This window comes from Triturus cristatus, chromosome 8, assembly GCF_964204655.1.
Source record: "Triturus cristatus chromosome 8, aTriCri1.1, whole genome shotgun sequence".
Taxonomy (NCBI): domain Eukaryota; kingdom Metazoa; phylum Chordata; class Amphibia; order Caudata; family Salamandridae; genus Triturus; species Triturus cristatus.
This window is the reverse complement of record NC_140591.1, coordinates 1,410,081,606-1,410,103,976: the sequence shown is the minus strand read 5'-3', so window position 1 is coordinate 1,410,103,976 and position 22,371 is coordinate 1,410,081,606. Positions and strand designations below refer to the sequence as shown.

The 22,371-nt window shown below is 42.2% G+C and overlaps 1 protein-coding gene across 2 annotated transcripts in view; it reads right to left on the bottom strand.

Moving 5' to 3' along the window:
• Nucleotides 1-22,371, bottom strand: part of NOX4 (NADPH oxidase 4) — a 699,867-nt gene that overhangs the window by 488,055 nt on the left and 189,441 nt on the right. For both annotated transcript variants that reach the window (XM_085623140.1, XM_085623139.1), the window contains exon 6: nucleotides 16,228-16,255. In XM_085623140.1, coding sequence (XP_085479266.1) covers nucleotides 16,228-16,255 — 28 coding nt within the window. The remainder of the gene's footprint in view (nucleotides 1-16,227; nucleotides 16,256-22,371) is intronic.

Sequence of the window (22,371 nt, the reverse complement as noted above, 5' to 3'; positions counted from 1 at the left end):
CTTTACACATTTGCTTGTATGTTAAGACTGACTGCTCTGAGCCATGCTACCAGAGGATTGAGGGTAGGTTAATTTAAGGTAGGCTTGTGGCAGTGACAGCGAGTTAAATGTTATAGCCTGAGTTGTGCCTGAATACGGTTGAAACTGGGCCTATATGGAATGAGTTAATTGTGCAAGTAGACGAATACAGAACCCGCAAATATACAAACAAAAGTTGATAATGCCATGTGTCCCTGATATCTCTAATTGGAAACCATATGTATTGATTATATGTTGAAACTGATTGTGCCCATCTACTCTGCATTTGTTATGAGAAATTGAATAAATAAAGTTTAAAAAAAAAAGAAAAGAGGGGCTTGCGGCTCACCATGACAAGGATTGTGGTTGCTGCTTTACCATGGTTCACACCCCAATCAATCAACAACCCAATTTCTCACAACAATTATTTGATAAGTATACATTTCTAGTCATTGTGACATTATGAGCTAAAGAAAAAGTGATAATTTTTGTCGAAGAAGAAGGGATGTAGACACCGAAATGGAGATACTGATCAGAAGGATTTATAAACAATGATCTTTTTTACCTTGGATAATCGAGAGAAAGAGAATGTAGCATTCTGAAAATGGATTGAATATCGTCATGTTATTTTCCTAGGTGTTGTCTGTAGTTTTGGTATTCTATCTTTATAGTTATTACTTGTCACATTAACAAATCTGACATCTCTGAACCACCAAATAAACTTAATTTCTTTTCAAATGTGTGCAGTAATTGTACAGATTTAAATCTCATCTTCCTTTAATTTGTTTAGTTTATTATATCATTGGTTTATTAGAAAAGTTAATCCTGCAGGCCAGAATTTATGTAGTCGCCATAAAACAGTTGAATAAAACTTGCATTTCCAGCATAATTAGTTATGTAAATCACAGAGCTATGCGAATTGTTATTAGTAAAGTGCATAGCTGAAAATCTCAATCTAATTTTGCAGTATTTAAAAAAAAAAAAAATAATAATCATTGGAAATATGCTGCCAGGAGAAACACATTTTGACACGTGTCAACAGAAAAGGAACACAATGAAACAAGCAATGATGTAATGGGTTATGACAAATGTGATGGTTCTAACCAGTGGATTGTTTGACTCTTTCTTTGCTGTCCTTGCCCTGGGCATGGCAGACTCTCTTTGCTGCGTCTACAAATATATTTTTTTATTGTGAAGTTGGCTTTGAGTTTGCAAGACTAATACGCCTCTGAGACTGAGATAACAATGGCAGCTCATCCATATGTGATGTGACTTTTTAACCCAGATCCTATTCTAGAACGATTCCACTTTCCGACACACAAAGCTTGTCTCCTGTCCTTCCCACCCCAAGGCTGCGTCTGTGGTATAATTCTTTGGGGCGTTGGTTTCTCATATTCGATGTTTTTTTCAACTGCAAATGTAATTGGATAAACCAATCAGGGTGATCCATTCTCCTGCACAGTTTTCTACCACTAATCGAGATAGCAGATAGTTCTGTTTAGCACAATAATTGATTATGCTGTAGGGTCTATATTGCTATTAGCAATTAAATATGTACTAAGGGAAAAACAAATGTTTTAGAAATCATACTACTGTTTATACTGCATAAATGGATCTGGAAGAACAATTTATTTCTCCTGTTTCGAATAAAAATTTAAACAAAACAAACGCACAGATTTTAATTTAAAAAGTTTGGTTGCTAGTGAATTTTCCCTTATCTTCGGTTTGGGTTTTATTTTGATTTTTATATTGTGGATTCTCTTACAAAGAATCAGACGTTTCGCTGTTTTTAGAATCATCTGAAATGCTTGGCAATACTTTGCTCTTTGTTAGCATGGCCGTATAGATTTAATAGCCAAACCAATTTTAAAATATCAGGCACTGGCGGCCTTAACATTTTGAACAAGTGCAGCACTGAGGCTGGGATGGCACATAGCCTGATGTGCATGCATTCAAAACCTTTTCGAATGGTTGGCACCTCTGTGCCTGCCGGTCAAGGGCATTGTTGCTTAGGCTGTGGTGAGGCTGCTCCCAATTACACTGACCTACTAGATTAAAGCAATTTTGCAATACATGGAAAAACAAAGAATTAACACAAACATCAGGTCACTGAGCGAGGGCAGCAGGATTTTCAGGGCACTGACGTGGAGTATCACCTAATGGAGAATGGTGTAATAACTTGCATATTCACTCACTCATCCTCTTATACGTTCCTTTAGTGAGTTAAGTTAAGCATCCACTCTGAAGATCTGTCTTTAATGTACATGTTATGTGGGCGATGAAAGTTTGTACAACTTTGCCCTGCTAGATCTGTTCTGCAGGAAATGGAAGATTGCACTTATTTCCTTCTTTGAGAAACAGAAGCTTGTTTTGCTACTGCCATGTTGTCACTATTCTGTGTAGCAGTGAAGGCTGCCCTGCTGCTGCTTGATTTGCACCTGTCCTTTGATGGGAAAAGCTTGCACTTTTGCTACCCTAGCCGTCCTTGTCCTCTGAAAGAGGGAAATTTGCACTGTTTTTGCTCAAAATGTAGCTGTAGTGTTTCCACTGCTGTTGCCCCATCTAAAAAAACAAAAAAACAAACCCAACATTACATTACTTGCCCAGGCTAGTCAGAAGCTTTTATTGAGGAGGGGCGTGACTTGACACCAGGCAAAGAAGACCACCTTGTAGCTGAGCTCTGGTGCGACTGAGGGGGAAAGTCAGCCCATAATCATCTTTCCTGCTGCCAACCACTCTACAATTGAAGGCACTTTTAGAGGAACATCTCCTGTCCCTAATGGAGTGATTTTAATTGCGTTGATGGTATGTCCACTGACACCATGGTCACGTCTGCCCTTTTGAATTTCTTCATCAGGAAACGCTTGCTGCATTTTCATGGCGCTATGCTACATTCTAGTCATTTTATAAAAAACATTCCATTATATTTTATTATTAACCTATTTTACTTCTGTTATAGCAGTTTTTATTGATATTCTACCCTTCTGGTTTTATTTACACCAAATTCCATGCACCTTATTAGTGATTTCAGTCTGCACCAAATACTGCTATTTTCACACCTGGGGAGAACTAGGAACTTGAAACTAAGTACTCCTATTCCACCTGTGTCACAGAGATTTGCTGTAGATACTACCAACTCCTTCTCTGCTATAGATACCACCTTGGAGAGTACCATGATTCAGACTCAAGATTTTATTTCATCTTCTTCATCCTCAGTGGGTACAATTCAGTCTGCTACATTTTCTAAGTTAAATTCCAAGATTGCTATGACAATGACTTTACCATCTAATAAAAGGGATAAGAAAGACCCTTCCTTCCCGGTCAAATATCCTTTATCTATTTCCAATGAGCTCACACTTTAAGCCATATATCGAAGACAAGAATAGAAGACTTTAACAGTTAGATGACAAATCGTCTTTGATAGACAACAGAGTCACTGAAGTGGAACGAGTTGCTGACTTGCTAGATGCCCCACATAATATTAAACATCTCCAATCTGAAGTAACGCAACAACAAAAAACGGACGGAATAATTGTCTTTTATCTCCAAAGTCCTTTAAATGCCAGATTCAACTTTTTTAAATATTCAGCAGGTGCACAGATTTGGTCATAGTCCTCAATGACCCTCATCATCTCAGACACCAAGAGGCATTTTACTTCATAGAATATCTTGAACTCCTTAAAGTCATTGAACCAGCTAAAAAAAAATGTTGAATCGTTTGATCTGGGAATCCCTTATTTTTCACTGATGATTTAGCTAAATCCACAGCAAATAGACAAAAAAGATTTCTGGACATCCGTCCAGCTCTTCGTTCTCTGAATGCCAGATTCGGTCTTTTTCACCCCTGATTATTTTAGTGACAATTAAAAAAAAGACTATGACATACAAAGACCAATCTCTTCAGCAGAAATGTATAGATAACTGTAAAGAGGAAGCAATGGATACTTCTGAATTTTGAGGTCTAGTGCTTGTTGTAAAATCTTTAGAAGTGTTCTGTGTTTAACATATCATATTGTATTTTTCCACTTTGTCTTCTTTAGCTTAATGCTTACATGTATAATCCTTATGTCTCTCGGCTGCTTATGAACTCTCGTGGTGTCAACTTCCTTTTGTGGCCTCACACCCCGCAACCATTTGTTTGTTATTCCGGTATGTCTTTTAGCCGTTTATATTGTTTTCTCTTTTTTTCCCTTCCCATTGTTTTCTTTCCCATCTTTCTTTTCTCTACTGTGTAATTTTCCATGTCTCTTCTCTTTTCATTTATCCTATTCTAACTCTGGTGCTTTGATATTTTTCAAATTCAAAGTATATACATTGGATTTCCTTACAGTTGTTCTTTATGTGTAGAGTGCATGTTACAGTTTTAGTTTATATATGACTTTATTTGTAATGTCCTTAAATTTTGAGGGGCAGGGCTGCCTATTAAAGACATAGGGTATTGACATATTTAACCAAATTCAATGCTGACATTGTATTATTACAAGAAACACACATTGTTGACTCTGAGGTTAAAAACCTTTTTGAACTTTGGTTGGATATGCTTCGGCTTCACCAGGAACTGGTAAATGAAATGGCGTGGTCATCCTTTGTAAAAAAGTTTTAAATGGGACATTGATAGCTCAAGATTAAGATTTGAAAGACACTGGATTAAAGTGAAATTAATTTAGCAAAAATACCTTTTACAAGTTGTAATGTTTATGCTCCTACACATTTAAATAAACCATTCTGGATTACTATTTCACACAAACTAATGTCTATCACAGAGGAGTATTTAACGTTTGGTGGTGATTTTAATCTGGGTATGGAGTTCTTTATTGATTAAACCTCTAAAATTACAGTTATCCCCTCTTTTATGCAGAAGCAATTTACCTCTCCTATTAAGCAAACATCCCTAATAGATACCTGGAGGTTACGCAATCTGTGTTTAAAGGAATATACATTTTTTTTCTTCTGTTCAATTCTCCCACTCTAGGATTGATCATCTGTTTGTTTCCAAGGCCCTTTCATAGCACATTTTACATGCTGATATTGGTACTATATTTCTTTCCGATCATGCCCTGGTTACATTACACAAAGATCTTCTTCATTTTCCTCAAAATACGGCATTTTAATAATACCCTTTTGCATAGTTATGAGTCTTGAAATTTTTTTCAACTCAATAATTCTCCTGATCTGTCATTCCATACTATTTGGGATACTTTAATGCTTCTTCCAGAGATTTTATTATTACTAATTATCTCTCAGAAAAAGAAAGCCCATCCAAAAAAAGCATTAGATGTTTCGAAACATATCAAAACATTAGAACACTTATAATTTACATCAAAGTCCAAGATGTGTTTAGATGAATTAGTCAAAGACAAATTTGAATATTATGAACTCTCCACAAAGAATGCTTCCCCTTACCTCCTTAAATCTAGTGCCCAATATTATGGAGGACAAAATAAAGCATGTAAACATTTGGCAAATTAACTTAAAGTAAAAAACGATTGTGTCAAAATAAATCTAATTCTATGTGATAATAACTTCCTGTATTTTAGAACAGACATTTTAGATGAGTTTACCAATTATTGCCACACTCTTATACACCAGAATCTAACCCCACTCAATATGATATCAATCATTGCCTGTCATGAATTCAGAAGGAATTGAATCCAAACTCTGATTTGTCCCCTCTTGAAGCCGCTATCTCAACTCATGATATTCTTGACAATATGCACGTTGTTAAAAAAGAAAAGGCTCCTGGTCCCAATGGGTTTCTCATCAAATTTTATCTCCAGTTTTCAAAATTCTTGCTCCCTGGATTATATCAATTATTTACATATTTTGTCACTAACAAATCAGATATTGGCTCTTTTCAAGATACTTTAATATATCTTATTCCCAAAGCCAATAAAGATCCCAGGTTTGGCAAAAACGACAGACCAATTACTCTGATAATATTTTCACAAAACTTCTCACTTTACATCTTGATCCTCAGCTCCTACTCCATACTCTTTGGCAGCTATTTCCTTACATGCTGAGAAAGCATTTGACCTGCATTAGCATTTATATTTTTTCTACTCTCACTTGGTTTGGCTTTGGACCAAAATTCATTAATCTAGTATTACTGTTATGTTAATCACCCAAAGCCTCTATTTTTGGTTAATGGTTTAACTCCCTACTCCATTTCCTTACTAAGAGGGATTCAACAGAGATGTCCACTTTCTAATCACTTTTTATTCAAGCCCTCAAACCTGTTCTATCCAGAATTGGACAGAATGCTAATATACATGGATTAAATATGGTGATAAACAGCTTAAATTTTCAGTGTATGCTAATAACATAATTTTATATTTCCAAACACTAGGAGATGATGGACAGAGCACTGAAACGTTTTAGCCACTCACCCCCAATCACAGATCTGGGTTGAATCCATCATCGTTCTTTAGCTCACTTCACCACCTCAGTTCAGACCCAGCTATATGCAAATCAGTCTTGACCCTGTGCCTCATGGGAACAGTCCAGCCCGAACTGCCAAGCCCGGTCTTCCCTGATCTGGAAACAAGCATCCTGGGACTGGTTTCGGGGCAACACTCCTCATCAGCCAGGCTAGTTTGAATCCAGTGGCAATCAATCAATCAATCACTGCATTTGTAAAGCGCGCTACATACCCAAGAGGGTCTCAAGGTGCTGGGGAGGGGGGGGGGTGCTACTGGTCGAAGAGCCAGGTCTTGAGGAGTCTTCTGAAGGCCAGCAGGTCCTGGGTCTGTCGTAGGATGGTGGGGAGAGTGTTCCAGGTCTTGGCGGCGAGGTAGGAGAAGGATCTGCCGCCGCCGGCGGTTTTTCGGATGCGAGGGACTGTGGCGAGGGCGAGGTTGGCTGAGCGGAGGCTTCGGGTGGGGGTGTGGAAGCTGAGTCGGTTGTTGAGGTAGGTGGGTCCGGGTTTGTGCAGTGCTTTGTGTGCGTGGATCAAGAGCTTGAAGGTGATCCTTTTGTTGACGGGGGGAGCCAGTGCAGGCCTCTCAGGTGGAGTGTGATGCGGCTGCAGTGGGGGACGTTGAGGATGAGTTGGGCCGAGGCGTTCTGGATGCGTTGGAGTCGTCTCAGGAGCTTGTTTGTAGTTCCTGAGTAGAGGGCGTTCCTGCAGTCAAGTCTGTTGGTGATGAGGGCCTGGGTAACGGTTTTTCTCGTGTCGAGGGGGATCCATTTGAAGATCCTGCGGAGCATACGGAGGGTGTTGAAGCAGGACGCGGAGACGGCGTTGACTTGCCTGGTCATGGAGAGAGTGGAGTCGAGGATGACCCCCAGGTTGCGTGTGTGGTCCGTGGGTTCCGGGGCTGCACCTAGTGACGTGGGCCACCAAGAGTCATCCCAGGCTGATGGGGTGGGTCCGAGAATGAGGACCTCTCTCTTGTCCGAGTTTAGCTTCAGTCTGCTGTCCTTCATCCAGTTGGCTACGGCCTTCATTCCTCTGTGGAGGTTAGCTTTGGCGGTGTGGGGATCTTCGGTGAGGGATATGATCAGCTGGGTGTCGTCAGCGTAGGAGATGATGTTGAGGTTGTGTTGTCGTGCGACGTGGGCGAGGGGGGCCATGTAGATATTGAACAGCGTCGGGCTGAGGGAGGATCCCTGTGGGACGCCGCAGATGATGTCGGTGGTGTTGGAGCGGAAGGGTGGGAGGCGGACGCTCTGGGTTCTGCCGGAGAGGAAGGATGTGGTCCAGGCCAGGGCCTTCTCTTGGATACTGGCGTCATGGAGACGTGCTGATAGGGTGCGGTGGCAGACCGTGTCACAGGCTGCTGATAGGTCCAGGAGGATGAGGGCGGCTGGTTCTCCTTTGTCCATCAGGGTCCGGATGTCGTCAGTGGCGGCGATGAGGGCGGTCTCGGTGCTGTGGTTGCTGCGAAAACCGGATTGGGAAGGGTCCAGGATGTTGTTAACTTCGAGGTAGCGGGTCAGCTGTTTGTTGACAATCTTCTCGGTCACTTTTACCGGGAAAGGGAGCAGGGAGATGGGCCGGAATAACAGATCTGGGTTGAATCCATCATCGTTCTTTAGCTCACTTTGCAACCTCAGTTCAGACCCAGCCATATGCAAATCAGTCTTGACCCTGTGCCTTTTGGGAAGCAAGGGCTTTCCTGAACCAAAAACAAGTATCCAGGGACCGGTTTCGGGGTACCACCCCTCATCAGCCAGGTGTAGTACTCTTGAATGCTTCCTAATGCAAACTATGGAACCCATTGATGAAGCATACCATACTAAGTAGACGAGTGTTCATCATCCTACGTGAGTACATAAATGTATGGTTATTCTATGAGGGATTTCACTGTTTCTGCAGCAGTTTTGTACTTCTTGTATGTTTGTCTGTATACTAAAATCATACAGCAGACCTTTAATGTCTCTCATTAAATCTTTACTGTTAACTTCCTGTGTTGTACCTGTCCTGTATATGTGAGAGACTGGTGTGGTGTTCCTTCTGCTACTGCCATCAATCCTTTACTTATACTTTGTGTTAGGGAAGCTGTGCTGCTGCTGTTCATGTTGTGCCAAATTTGTGTTGAGAAGCTAACTTTCCGCTAAACATAAGAAAATCAGTCCACATTGCCAATTCTTGTTTAAAGGCATGATGTGAGAGAATGAGTGATCCCTCACAAAATATATGAGCAGGGTCTACTTTTGGTGGTGCACATCAAACAAAGATTTCAAATGCAGTGGGTAGCTCAGCAACATTTTAAAACCTAGCTGACAAGTTGCTCCACATCATGTATAATACATCCAGCCATTTTTGGCATTTTAACTAACAGCACTTTGCATGCTGAGGTTTTGAGCTGATAATAAAGCTATTAAGAGCAAAACAATAAGCCTCAGAATGCAATATGCTGTTGGCTGGAAAAAAATACATGTTGGTATCCTGTGTCGTAGTGCCAAAGCACAGAGTTGTGAAATTCAAGTTAAACGTAGTACCTGGCTTTCTGCCTTTTTTTCTTACAGGTTAAACAGCCCAGTGGGTGAGAGGGCACAGACAGCCTTTTAGATGAAGTGGCGAGCACTTACAGCTAATGGGATAGCATTATCACTCCTTCAAAAACGTACACGCTAAAAATACCTTACTTAGCAGAGCAGTGAGAGCACCAGCAGACTTGCCCATCCTTGGGGTTTGTGTCATTTTGGTGGCACAAGTACTACATCACTATGAAGTGTCTTACACTGAACAAGTACGGCGCAGGCTGCAGGTGATTTTCGAGGGTGGCCAGTGATAGCAAAAATATAGAGTGAAAGGCAGCCTGTGGATCATTAAGTTTACCCTTTGTTTCAATATACAGTGCACATCCTATTGCACTCATTGTTTTTCTTTTATTTGCTTGTGATAGAAATGACCAGCCCCACAACCAGATTAATGTGTAACAAAAAACTTGGATACTAGAATATCCCACCGCATAGGTGACATGTTCTAGTTATTTCACAACAAGCTATTTGTCAAATCCAGAAGCATTTGGGGCGAGATTACCTGACAGATGGTCAAAGAGGATGCATTGATGAAGCCTTATGTAAATTGGATTCTAGATTTTTTTTAAAAGGTACATGTCCTCTGATACTCGAGGTAGCATGTTCCCTTGCCGAAGGCCTACACATGTATTTATTTATTGTCCTTGATACTCTTGAATTGCCATTTAGCAACTTTCACATAAAATACAGCCTATATTACTTGATCCTTTATCTGAAACAGACAACCAAGTTATTTACCTTCAATACCACACTGTCCGGTGGATCGTCATCTTTCAAACTCCCCAAGCCTCGATTTCTACCAAACACCAGTAGGAAGTGCTAGTGGACTGCACCTCCAGAAATGATGGCATGGAGCAATATATAGGTGCCACAACTACGTGCCAACGTCAGTTTTCTCCTGAAGCTGTTTTGGGCCTTCAAACGCTGCTCGATCATGACAACTTGAAGGGATAGCAGTGCACAAGATGTAAGTTGGGACCTTTTAAGAATCATAAACATCCACTCCACAGAATGGGAAGGAGAGACAGAGGTGTTGAACCTGAGGTTAGAGTTTCAACCAAATGGATACTTCTAACTGCAGATTCCTCACCTTTTGAGCAGATACCAATGCAATGCCTCCCAAAAGATGATGGGTCTGAAGAGTGAACTTACACCAGGAAGTCCTGCAATACTGAAAAGGAAAAATGAACTTGTACATTGAGATAGCAATACTTGGTGGAGGCTTGGATGGATGGCCATGAAGCAGCCTCTCAGATGTCTAACACTAGACCTCCTCACCTCATCAACACTATGTTCTTCGGGAATCAGCCAAAAGGTCCTCAGAAGGCTTCTTACTGGCCAGAGCAACTCACATTTTTATCCAAAAATATGAAACATCTGGAAAAGGTTAATTTCTGATTTGTCTCCATGGTGCTCCTTATTCAGATCAAAAGGGAGCTTTTTACATTGATCAAACAGATGAAGCCCCTCCCCTTACAGGGATATGCGTAGAGAAAAAAATCCAGGAATCGTTATAGACTGTCCAACATGGAAGTGCACTACCACATTTGGAAGAAAAGATGTATGGATCCAAAGCACCCATTTATCAGGGAAGAAGGTGGTACATGGAAGCTGTACTGAATGCATGTGCAGCTCGGAACACAGAAGCAATTGCAATGAGGAAACATTCTTCATGATCAGCAACCTCAAGGAACAGCTGTGCATAGGCTCAAGTGGAATGCACATCAAGAACAAGAGGGCGGAGTTGAGGCCTGACTGTAGCATGATAAACGGTGCAGAAGGATAAAGATGTATATGATCCCTTGCAAATGCATCACAACCAGTGACTTCAACATTAAGGCTTGGTCAGGCAAATGTAAAAAGGGTGAAAAGGTCGACAAAAATCCTTTATCAGCACCCACAGTAAAGCTTTGCCAGGCCAGTGGCAAAATTAACATCAAAATATCAGATAGCTTGGCCTGAAGGGGATCAAACTGACAGTCTTTACACCTGGCCACAAACTTCACCCAATAACCAGAATAAGTCGATCTGGTAGACTAGCGTCAAACTGCTAGGATTACATCTACCACTTCTTCAGACAAGTCAAACCGACTCAGTTGGTTCTATTCAATCTCTATGTATTGAGATGTAGGGTGTAGAGGTTCAGGTTCGGAATTCTACACTGGTACTGTGTCAGTAGGTCCTCCTGAAGAGGCAGATGGAACAGAGGGCATACACTCTTGCTCAACAGGTCAGTGTAGCCACACTCCTGGCACAATCCATGGCTATCAGGATGAGTTGAGCTTGGTTTCTTTTGAACCATTTTCAAAAGGTCAGTGGTGGAAAGGCATAGAGGAGACTGCAGTCCCATTGTAGGCAGAACACATCTCCCAAGAAGTCTTTAGGCAAAAACACCAATCTGAAAGTATGTATTAGTACTTATATACTGCAAACCTATCTAGTAACTCTCAACTGATCTCTGCACAATACAAGTGAGGATTACACCACTACATTTGACACATTAATTTTTTGGGGCACAGGGAGATTAAGTGATTTGCCCATAATCATACAATGCTGAGCCTAGCGCCAAAGCTGAGATTCAAGCTTGGGTACCCAGATTCCAAGGGCAGCAGCTGAAACCACTAAGCTCAATTACAGTAACTACAATACTGCAAATTCTTAGTGAGGGATAAAAGGGCTATCCAAAATTACACCTCACTGGGGAAGACACTTTGGGCCACCTTCAGGGGCAGAGGCAATTTGTGGTCTGCCAGATGACATCTGCTGACCTCTTCTGGAAATTAGTGAGCCCACCAAATGATTGGACGTCCTAAAAATCTCTTGGAGCCACTGCCAGAGTCTCAGATCTTTTTGGCATAGTGTCCACAACCTCACACTGCCTTGGCTATCGCAGTAACACATGATGGTTGTATTATATGTCAGGACCTGGACTGGCTACCCCAAATGGACAGGAGAAATGTCTTCAGGGCCAGCTGAATTGCACATTGTTTCAGAAGAGTGACATGGTGCCTCTGCTCCACCGGAAACCAAAGACCAATCATTTCCACCTTTCCCAGGTGATCTCCTCACTCCAATGATATTGCATCCATCACTACTGAGAGCTCTGGGTGGGATAGGGAGAATGGCCTATCATGGGCAGGTTGGCTTCTGTCATCCAACACTGACAGTCCTGGGATACCTTGACTAAGATACGGATGTTGCCCACGAGGCAACCCAAAGGCTGAAGTGAAGGTTTCACTGCATAGCGCACATGAGCATAGGGAACTGGAAGGAGGCAAGAGCCCAGAAGGCTATGAAGCCTCTGAATCATTCATGTCACCTTAGTAAATACCCAGGGGACAGAGGTGAGGCAGAGGGCAGGACAGTAAACAGAGAGTGTTCCAATCCCACCACAAAGCACAGGAAGCATCTGTGGGACTGTAGAACAGGCTCATGAAACTACACTTCCTAAAGTCCAAAGACAGTATCCAGTTCCCTTGATCCAAGTCATGGAGGATTTGGACCAGAGTCAATATCTTGAACTTGTCCTTCCAAAGGAGGTGTTCGAGACCCACAGGTTGGATAGTGGTCTATGCACCTGCAACACCCAGCATAGGCAATGGAATTCGGGGTACTCGGGGTACTTCAGCATGCTGATGTTCAGAAGGTAAATGAGTAATAAAGAGGCTGTTAAATGTTTTTATCTTGTCACTTTTGCTGTGCGTTCAAAGACAGACGTGAAATGTCAGTCTATGCCTTCCGACAAATTGCTTCTTATTCTTATAGCATGGAGACCGGTGTTTACTTCTCTTTATCTGACTGCACCATTAAAGGACTTTATAAAGTGAACTTTCTAACAATTTTGCTAAGGCACTGAGAGTAAAAAGAAAGGCTGTAGCATGTCAGTTTTTTCCTAACACACAAAAAAATTTAAAATACCTGTAAATTAACTGTACAACTATTTCAAAATACATCAGCAGTTAGGAAATCATAAATTTTGTAATTTTTTTGTCATTCTAAAGTGTGATAAAAACAAAGTTTTTAATCGGAACAAAAGGAATCGACACATTACTTGGTGGTGTACAAATGACCAATGTTTTCTTACTTCCAATTTCTACAGTGTTGTTTGTGCTCTATATAATTTTATCAGCAAAACTGCATGTCAGTGTGAATTTCGTTATCATCTCAATGAAAAATGTGCCGCCTTTAAATGACAGTGCGCTATCACGCCATGCCAAGGTTAGTTAAAGTGCACTTCAAAATGCACCACTGGCAGCATACCAAACCTTTACCATTCTCCTACTGGATGGGTGTGGCTAATTTGCTACACATTCTTTGTGTCACAATTGGATTTTTTCACAACCCCTATGACCTCAGTGATGTAATACTGGTGGCAGCACTCCCACTCTAACAATTGTTCGAGCTCCACTGACACCCAGTGGTCTGAGGTCATTGCATGTCAGCCAGGCAGACATAAATGTATCCTGCCCTGTACCGGCTGCCCATGACCACAAAGGTGAAATAAAAGCAGCTTGGCTGAAGTCTCACCATGCCATGAAGAAGAGGAGGGTTACTGCCCTTGCTGATGGCCACAGCCTCTGCTGCCATCACTCCTGCTGGTATACCAAAAGCACTATAAGGGCCATTGCTCAGGCATCAAGGGCTGCCTTTGGCAATAGATGAGACCCCAAGAGTAGACCCTGAACTTTTGCTATTGCTGATGGAATTGGCATACTGGAGGTAGCAAGCTCAAGTAATGGGCATAGCAAGGCTGTCTTTGAAGTGCTCCACTGCCGAATCAGTCGTAGTTTCGAAATTCTGCTTTATCTATAAAAATCCTGTGGCACATATCTATGCACGATGCCGGATCATCACACTGGTGCCCAGAGTACATGCCTAAACAAGCTCTCAATACATACTTAGCTGTTTTCTGTCCATCATGGATCAGTTGTGTGAACACATTCCTGAATACCTCAGGAATGGCAGGCAGCCTTTCACGGGCCACATCCCAGTGTGCATGTGTATAGCGCTCCAGCAGACAAGCAGTGTCCAGTTGCCTCAATACTAAACTGTCAGATTAGAACATCCTTTTTGGAAATGCATCAGTGCACTTTGATTCTCTGCCCAGTAGAGCAGTGGAGAACAAGGTAGGGCCCCTAGCATTTTGGAAATCTAAATACAGGCCGGCATCAAGGAAATCAGGGAGAATAAGTCATCCACCTCCTCACCGTCTTCATCATTAGGACATTTGTGTAGGCACTGGCCAGTGTCTGAATTCAATCTAAATTTTTACTCTAGCCTTGATAGTCCTGGCCTCGGAGTAGTGGTGCTGCAAGGGAGTCCTCCCTGGCCAAAGGCTGTGCATTGCATAGTTAATAGCAAGATATCGACGGAGCAGGGGCAGAAATCGGCTCTGGATTTGTGACAGACATCAAGATTGGGTCTGGAACCAGGAACCATGGAACAAAGGCCTGCGTTGGAGAGGTCAGATTCAATTTGGCCTTCAGTGCATAGGTGGTTGTACGCTGGTGCCAAATGGGATCAGTTGGTGCTGGGGCAAGTTGCACTGGCAGAAGTCCAACTGGTCCCTAGAAGATCCATGGGTGCTCCAAAGGACCTCTAAGTCATCCAACAGATTTTGAGCAAGGCCTCTTCCTGCTGCTGGCCAACGATGGCCCAGGAAACTCTGGCACATAGAGACCAGCCTCGGGATAGGCTCAGAGTCATATGAGGGAGTCAAAGTTGGATCCTTCGAGTGCTAACTATGTTACCTCTCTCCGGAGCGGGGAGAGAGGTGAAGGAGAAGAATCCGGTTTGCACTTCTGATGCTTATGGTGACACTTGGTTTTAAAGTGTAGGGTGATGGAAGATAGAGGTATGAGGTGGAATAAAGTCTAGGCAGTTTTAATGTTCGTCATTCTGCATTTGGCAGCGCAAGACTAAGACAAACCTTGGGTGCATGAAACTCAATTCACCAAAATGCCAGGGGTGGCGGAAGTGACATCTCATGTTCTTTTACCTTAAATTTCACTCACACACATGCTCACAGTCACACATACACACACACTCACACTTACACACACTCTCTCTCTCTCTCTCTCTCTCTCTCTTATGTAAACAACATTCACTCGAAGGAAAGCGCGCACAACATACATTTAAAAACATTTTTTTTTTTACTCTCCTCTACCACCAGGGAAGGTCCTATTCCAGCTATTTATGCTCCTTTTTTATTTCACTAATAATGAATAATGTAGCAGTATTCACTATTAGTTTAATAAAAAAATTGAGAGAAAACAAAGAAAGTGTTGCTCCAACTAACGTCCATTAGGACGAGCTGCCACTATTTTTGCCACCTTTGAGGTCAGGGGTCGCAAAAGCAGTGCCAGGGACAAAAGGGGCAAGCCAGGGGTTGGAGTTGCGTCTTCTTAAATGATGTCCATGTTTGGGCCCCTGCATTTGTTTGTTTATTTATTTATCAGGCCCTCGGTCTTTCTGTATATCTATTTGCAACAGTACGTTTCACCACACATATGGTAATACCAAGCTGCGGTATTGCATCCATGAAGTACAACTCTTCATACTGCGCGCTGCAGCTGCAGAAGGCAACAAATATGAGACCCGGTCATTCCATTCCAGCAGAACAGTCATCGGCTGCAAGTTTAGTCTGCACCAAACACAGAGCTCCAAATAGCAATCTTCCTACTTGTGAAATACAATCGGGGCGAAAACATCCTTATGCATTCAACAATGTAACACCTCCAGGTCGGTGACACTATGGTTTAATACCACACTGTGGGAGGTGGACACATCTTGGCAACGAAAGCCCAGCAGATAAAGCACCCTTAACAGACACATGGGAACCGACATCAATCATCTGGACTTCAGGAAGGGGAAGGCACTTGAAACTGAGCTCATCTTTATCAGAGTGTAAAAGTGCACTCCCGAAATCACACATGTACAGCAACTAGCATCGTGCAGTCAATGCAAACACGTGAAAAGACTAACGCCAAATAAAATGAGTGCCAGATTGGGTCAGGCTGCATGCATTAAGAGAGAATGGGTGGGAAATAACACACCTACTAATAGTTTGAAGAAGGGTTAATGGATTAGAAAGGCTGAATCTGTCAGGGACATTGAGCCGAAGAATCATAACGTTTAAAACAGCACCACCACCCCTCCCGAAGGAACACATTCCATGCACAGCATCCCTGCCTTTGACGCTTCAGTAAACATTGAAAGACTCACCAGTAGCAAATATGATTTTCCTCGGATCCTAAAACCAACAAAACACGTGTTAAAACAAGAAGAACATTGATTGCTTTATTAAAACGGCACAATAACAAGTTTGTAATCCACACACCTTGTTTTACATTTAGTAGAATTAAACCATTTCAACTTAAATGTCACTTCTTGGGTTGTTTCACTGATATATCCAATCCATTACCAATATATCATTGTAACTACAGGCTATCGAGTAACACAACTATACAATGAAGATTAACCCATACTAAACTAAAGGCTTAACCCTTTGAACAGTAGATCCATGTATATAGGTGGCAAATAGCACAAACCTAGCTACAAAGGAATGGAGAAATGTTCAAGAACATATGAAATATAGACAGTCGCGTGGGCGTGGGACAGGAGAAAGAGAAGCAGAAGGTGTTAGAATAGGGGCACCTGTTGGGTCCAGAAGAGAGGCTTAGAGGATATGGTGGGGTTAGCAGAGAGGTCCTGGATTGTGTGGAAGCTGCATTTTTAGGTCTCGCTGGGACAGCACATGCACTGTCTCTTCAAGACCATTTGTTTTTTAACTATGGGCTTAGAGGTCCCCTTTTGCTTACCATGGGTTAGTTTCATTGTCACTCTCATTTGCACACTTTTTATTGGTCAATTACCACACGCTTCCCTCCTCTTCATGTGTTTGTCCCTCCCTGTAGTCTGGAAACATTACTTATGTCCTTCCACTGCCCATTTTTTAGACGCTAATTGTTTCTTTGTGTTTAAGCACTCTACCACTGTGTGTCTTTTTCAGCTGGCTCCCTCGTGTACTTCTTCCCTTTCTGGGTTCCTCCCCCCTCGTCTGTGTTACTTGCCCCACCCTCCTTTCCACATATATGTTGCTTGCCCCCACTCACCCTCCCTCATCTCTGTTGCTTGCCTACATACGTTGTTATTTGGCCCGACCTAGCCTCCCTCCTTCTGTTGTCCGTGTTGTTGCTTGCCCTCAACCGCTCTCCGTTCCGCCTTCCATTGTTAAACAAAAGCACCCTTCTTCTGGTGTAGTCCTGCCCATCTTCCCTCCTTGTATTGGTATCAATGTTGTAGCTTGCCTCAGTCCCTCCCAACCTTCCTTGTGCATCAGCTTGGCCCCCATACTCCATTGTCCATGTTCTTGTTCCCAGCTACTCCTTCCTAACACCAGTTGTATGTGCTGGCTGCTTTATTGCCTGTTTGGCTGATTCATTAAATCATGATTGATTAACAGGCTTTAGAGCCGATGGCGCCCAGTGCGACAATGTTTGTTGGCGACCCCCAATGACCACTTCCACTACGGATTCCCTCACCACCACCCTTTAACAGTGCCCAAGTCTCCATAACCGCTCTCTCTCTGATGTATATATAGCACTCTCTCTCGGATGCATATATAGCGCTACTCATTCCAGTTTAAGGTAACAGAGCACTTTGCATCACACACACACACACACACACACACAGACAATCATACGTGTGTAACTAAACTCATAGAAATGTTACATAAGACAGACAAGGTGTAGGAGTCACATGCCATCAATACTAGTAGGCGGTATAGTTAAAGAGGGCCTGGTCTGGAGAAGCACAAACTCAGAATTTAAAAAGGAACACCATAGTTGGGGGTTCGCTTTAATAATGAGAATAGATTTGTGCCCAAATTAATCCTTTTTGCAACATTATTCTTTGCTCAAATGATATAATTTGCTGTGTGCATGCAGTCATTTGATAAAAGTTAATAGTTCAGTACAATTACAATGTGCATAGAATGTAAACAGGTCAGTGAGTTACTGCTTTTAAAAGAGACATAATTTTGTTACTTGCAATTTTTAAGTTCAAATCCTATATCAGGATTTTAACTTATAAATTACAAGTAACAAAATGATGTCCCTTTTAAAAGGAGCACCCACTGACCTATTTACATTCTATGCACTTTGCAACATGCTCAGTACTTGTTTTCTGCACCAGGCGTATTAACCCCCAGTGCTACTTTATAGTGAGTCAAAACCCCAATCAAACAAAACTCCGACCTCTCTTCAGGAAGAACATTAATCACAGGATTTATCGTGACATTTTTTTGTTGCCTCGAAATTGCTGGAGGAAACGAACGCGGCAGCAGGTGCTTTAAAACAATAATAAACTTGCAAACACGGTGCAACCCGGAAGCCAGCACCCGGTGCGGTGGCACCAGTCGCACCGCCCGAGAGCCGACTGATTGTGGATTTGAATCAAACGGCATAAAAACAAGTTTTATGTGTCCAGCATATGACAGCAGAGATATCAGTAAATAGGGTGATTGCTCGTGTTCCTCTGCGACTAGCCACTGGCTAATTTAAGTATTAGAGGTTTAGAAGATGTCATGGCGACCATTCATCTGAAAGACAGTGAACAAGGAGAATTGGATCGATCGAGTGCATCAATTGCTCTTGGAGCACGATCATTTCCGAGCTACCTGCCGACTTAGCTGTGATATCATGAACTTTGACCTTTTCCGACATTTTAGTGTTACTTTGTTGAAAAGGTTTACTGACAAAATCATTTTGTTTCCTGCCTCGACTCATTCAAGTTACCAAGGGAAAGGCAGGCTCCAGTTGAATAGGAAAGGCATACTTTTTGTTCTTCCCAATGAGCAGTGATAAGTCTCCTAAAGTGACTTCTATTCAGAACCCAGTGGCCAGACCAATATTTTTACAATCAGTGTGCAACGAGGCACCACTTGAATGAGCCAGTACCTTTAGAAAGGTGGATTTATGTCTTCCAGTGAGATAGGTAACTCTCCTTAAGAGCAGTCCAATATACCCCAGAAAATAGGATGACAGAAATTCTTTGGATGGATGGATGGGAGAAGGCATCTTTTGGAATTGCTGTTTTTCTCTTGCTGCCTCTAAAATATGTTAACTAAGTTCTGTGAGGTCCAAATGAGTTCCCCTTATTAAGTGCTTAATTTGAGCCCATGGTAGCCGGTGGGGCCACGGGCACTCATTTTTGGGGACCAGCACTTATTTGTCCTCATCAGATATTGACCGTGTGAAAGTGAGAGAAAAACACACAAAGGGATGAAGGAGGAAGAGAAAGATGAAGAAATTGGCACAGAGGAAGCATACATTGCAGCTTGGTTCCTCTTATTTGTTGGATCGGTTTCGTTTAACCTTTCCTTTGCCATTGTCTCTTTGTTTACACTGAGAACTTTATTTTGAGTTATGTTTGTTGTGCAACCTGCTGAGCACCTCTTTTGTGTATTGCGCATTGATTTTATTTTGTGACAACAGTCTTTTATAAACATCAGATATGATATATGTTTTGGTCTAATTGTTCTGGGTACCTTTTCATGATTTGTTTGAGTCTCTGTGTTTTTTGTTCTTAAATGTAAGTGTTTTATTCATGCAAAAAAATGGTAGTTGACGGTCATCTAGGAAGTAGTTTCTTTAACCACTGTTACTATATTAATCAAAGGGAGAAAACAGACACTGGTAAGAGGGAAATAAAGGGGTAGCAGTGTCTAGAAGTGGATTAAAGAAACATGAAGTGGATTCAACACTACAAAGCCTTGGTATGTTCAATAGCACCCCGGAACAGTGCTTTGGGCACTGGCTTGAGCTCTGCCGTTATACCAAGAAATGCACACTACTCCTGAAGCCCTAGTTCTTTATACTACTGCTAAGCTGTACAAACTCAAACTGGATGCATTTGGGATGTTGCTCTCTTTTTTAGGTCGAGCAGGCGCTGCTCTGCGAGGCATGCTGTATTCAGGTAGGGACTTGAAGCTCTGACCGTTTCCCTTCCCATCTTTTCAATTGGCTCCTGTTACTGTCCTTTCTAAATGGTTGCTTTTGATTCATGAATAGGCTTAGTAGTCCCTTCTTGGTACCGCCTTGTCTGCTTTTGTAATCTCCCATAAGGACTGGACTTTTTACTTGTGTTGTTACACGGTCTGCTTTATCTAGTCTGTGAGCACTATTTTCTTTAATGATTTTTCCATATTCCACCCACTACGTGCTTCCCAATAACAAAGCACGCTGCCTGCTTTTATATTTTTATTAGTAAAGCCAGTCCACTTTAACTATAGCGCCCTCGCTTATTTATTTATTTAATTTGTCAGCACGGTTCGCTTTTAATATAACGGCCACGTTCCTTTATTTATTTCATTTGTCAGCGCGGGCCACTTTACCGATAGCTGCTGTGCTTCTTTATTTATTTCATTTGTCAGCGCGGTCTGCTTTAACTTAAGCAGCCACGCTATGGAACCTTTGGTTTTTTTTGGGGGGGGGTGAAAGCGCCCAATACGGTGCTTTCACATTAATGGTGGCCATGCCTCTTTCTTTAGACGCGGCTCGCTGTAACCTGAATTTTGCGAGCAGCGACTAAAGAAAGGGGCGCGGCCACCATTAAAGTGGTCTCGCATTTGTGAGAGTTTGAGCTATTGGCATTATAAATGACACTGCCTTTTATATGTGTGTTGGTTTCAAAACACATAAATAAAAGGCATTGTCATTTACAATGCCAATAGCTTAAACTCTTTCAAATGCGAGACCTATTGCATTGCAAATGCTTTTTCACGATAGTCTTTGGAAGTGCAATATAATTCCATTGCATGCCTATGGCAGGAAATTGGGGCTGAGGAATGAGACTGCCTTCTACATTTGCCCATGAGCAGTACTTAGCGCAATGAGAATTGACTGTCAGTGCCTGGGTACCAAGTGATCTGCATCATAAGGTCATGAGGGTAAGAAAATTGCACCAATTGGAGCTTTGGATCATCATTGAATGAGCCATTGATGCTTCAAGGACAGCTGAAATACTTGGCTACTGTGCATTGTGGATACTGAAGGACATGGGTTTCAAGAAAACATATTAATTATGGAATTGTGAGCAGTTGCATGGGTGCACTAGGAGGTGCGCGTCTGCGAGAAGTACATCACATCGTAAATAGCATGTGATGTTGCATGAGTGTGCTAGGATGTATGTGTGTCCAGGAAATGGTTGAGTACATTGGAGGCAGCTCACGTCTGAATGTGTTTGTGCACACCAGTATGCTTGCATTTGTGAAGAGCCCAATACATGGAAGACACTGGGTTCCATTTTGGGAGGCCCTAGTCTTGCTGGAGGAGCAGGGAGAGGTGGAGGTTCCCACAGAGACATTTGTGGAATGCTACTTTTCTGATCTGGATGGCACATACATTGGAGGTAGGAAGAGCCAGGCTCTTCAGAGCACTTCAATAGGAGCAACTGCAGGCAACTAGAAAGGAAGTGGTGAGCCAGTAAAGATAAATAGCTTTTGGGGTGCTTTCACTGTAGGGACATGTGTAACATTAACATTTTACAGGTCTTACTAATACATTCCATATATCCTGCCTCATGGACAATAAAGACTATTTAGGAGTGACTTGCTAATATTTAACAGGAATGTTTAGGCCTATCATAAGGCATTATTTTTACAGGTTGAATTTGCTGTATTAAAACTGTGCAGCCATGCTATAAATGGTAGACCTATAGTTATGTTTACACTGTCATTGCAGTGGGTGGCACAATGAGTCCTGCAGCCCTCTAGCGACATTTAATTTACAGGCTTTGGGTGCACCTTCGACCATATATTAGGTCGTTATAGGTAAGCTATATATGCCAGTCAGGGGTATGCTAATGTCATCATGTTGCAAGGGAGAGTACATGTTCTTTACTACTGGTTAGCAGGGGTAAAGTGCAGAGAGGTCTACAGCCAGCAAACAGCCAACGCAAAAGATCTGTGGGTAACCCATGCAACAGATTGGCATTTTCAACATCCCATCATGTTCCTGGGTTTTAGCTTTCTCTTAGTTTAGTGTTTAAGGAAACAAGACATATTGGAGATCCTGAGGTTAGTACGAAACACTCTTTTTAATCCCCTGCTTCTACCCCATTGGCAGACACTTCTGTAGCTCTTTCTCCCTCCCATGCAAGGAAAGGATGAGAGTCATGGGTACTTGTGTGCTCTGTCCAATCCACTGGATTGTAAAGATTCCTATGGGTATTCTAGAATAGGCCAAAGGACACAGCAAATATGTTTGGCTCTTCGGATCAGGTATCAGATTGCTCTTTGATAAGTTCCTGTGTCAATCATGGTTCTCCTGGAGCCCACACGAATATCTGCAGGACTGGTAATGATGC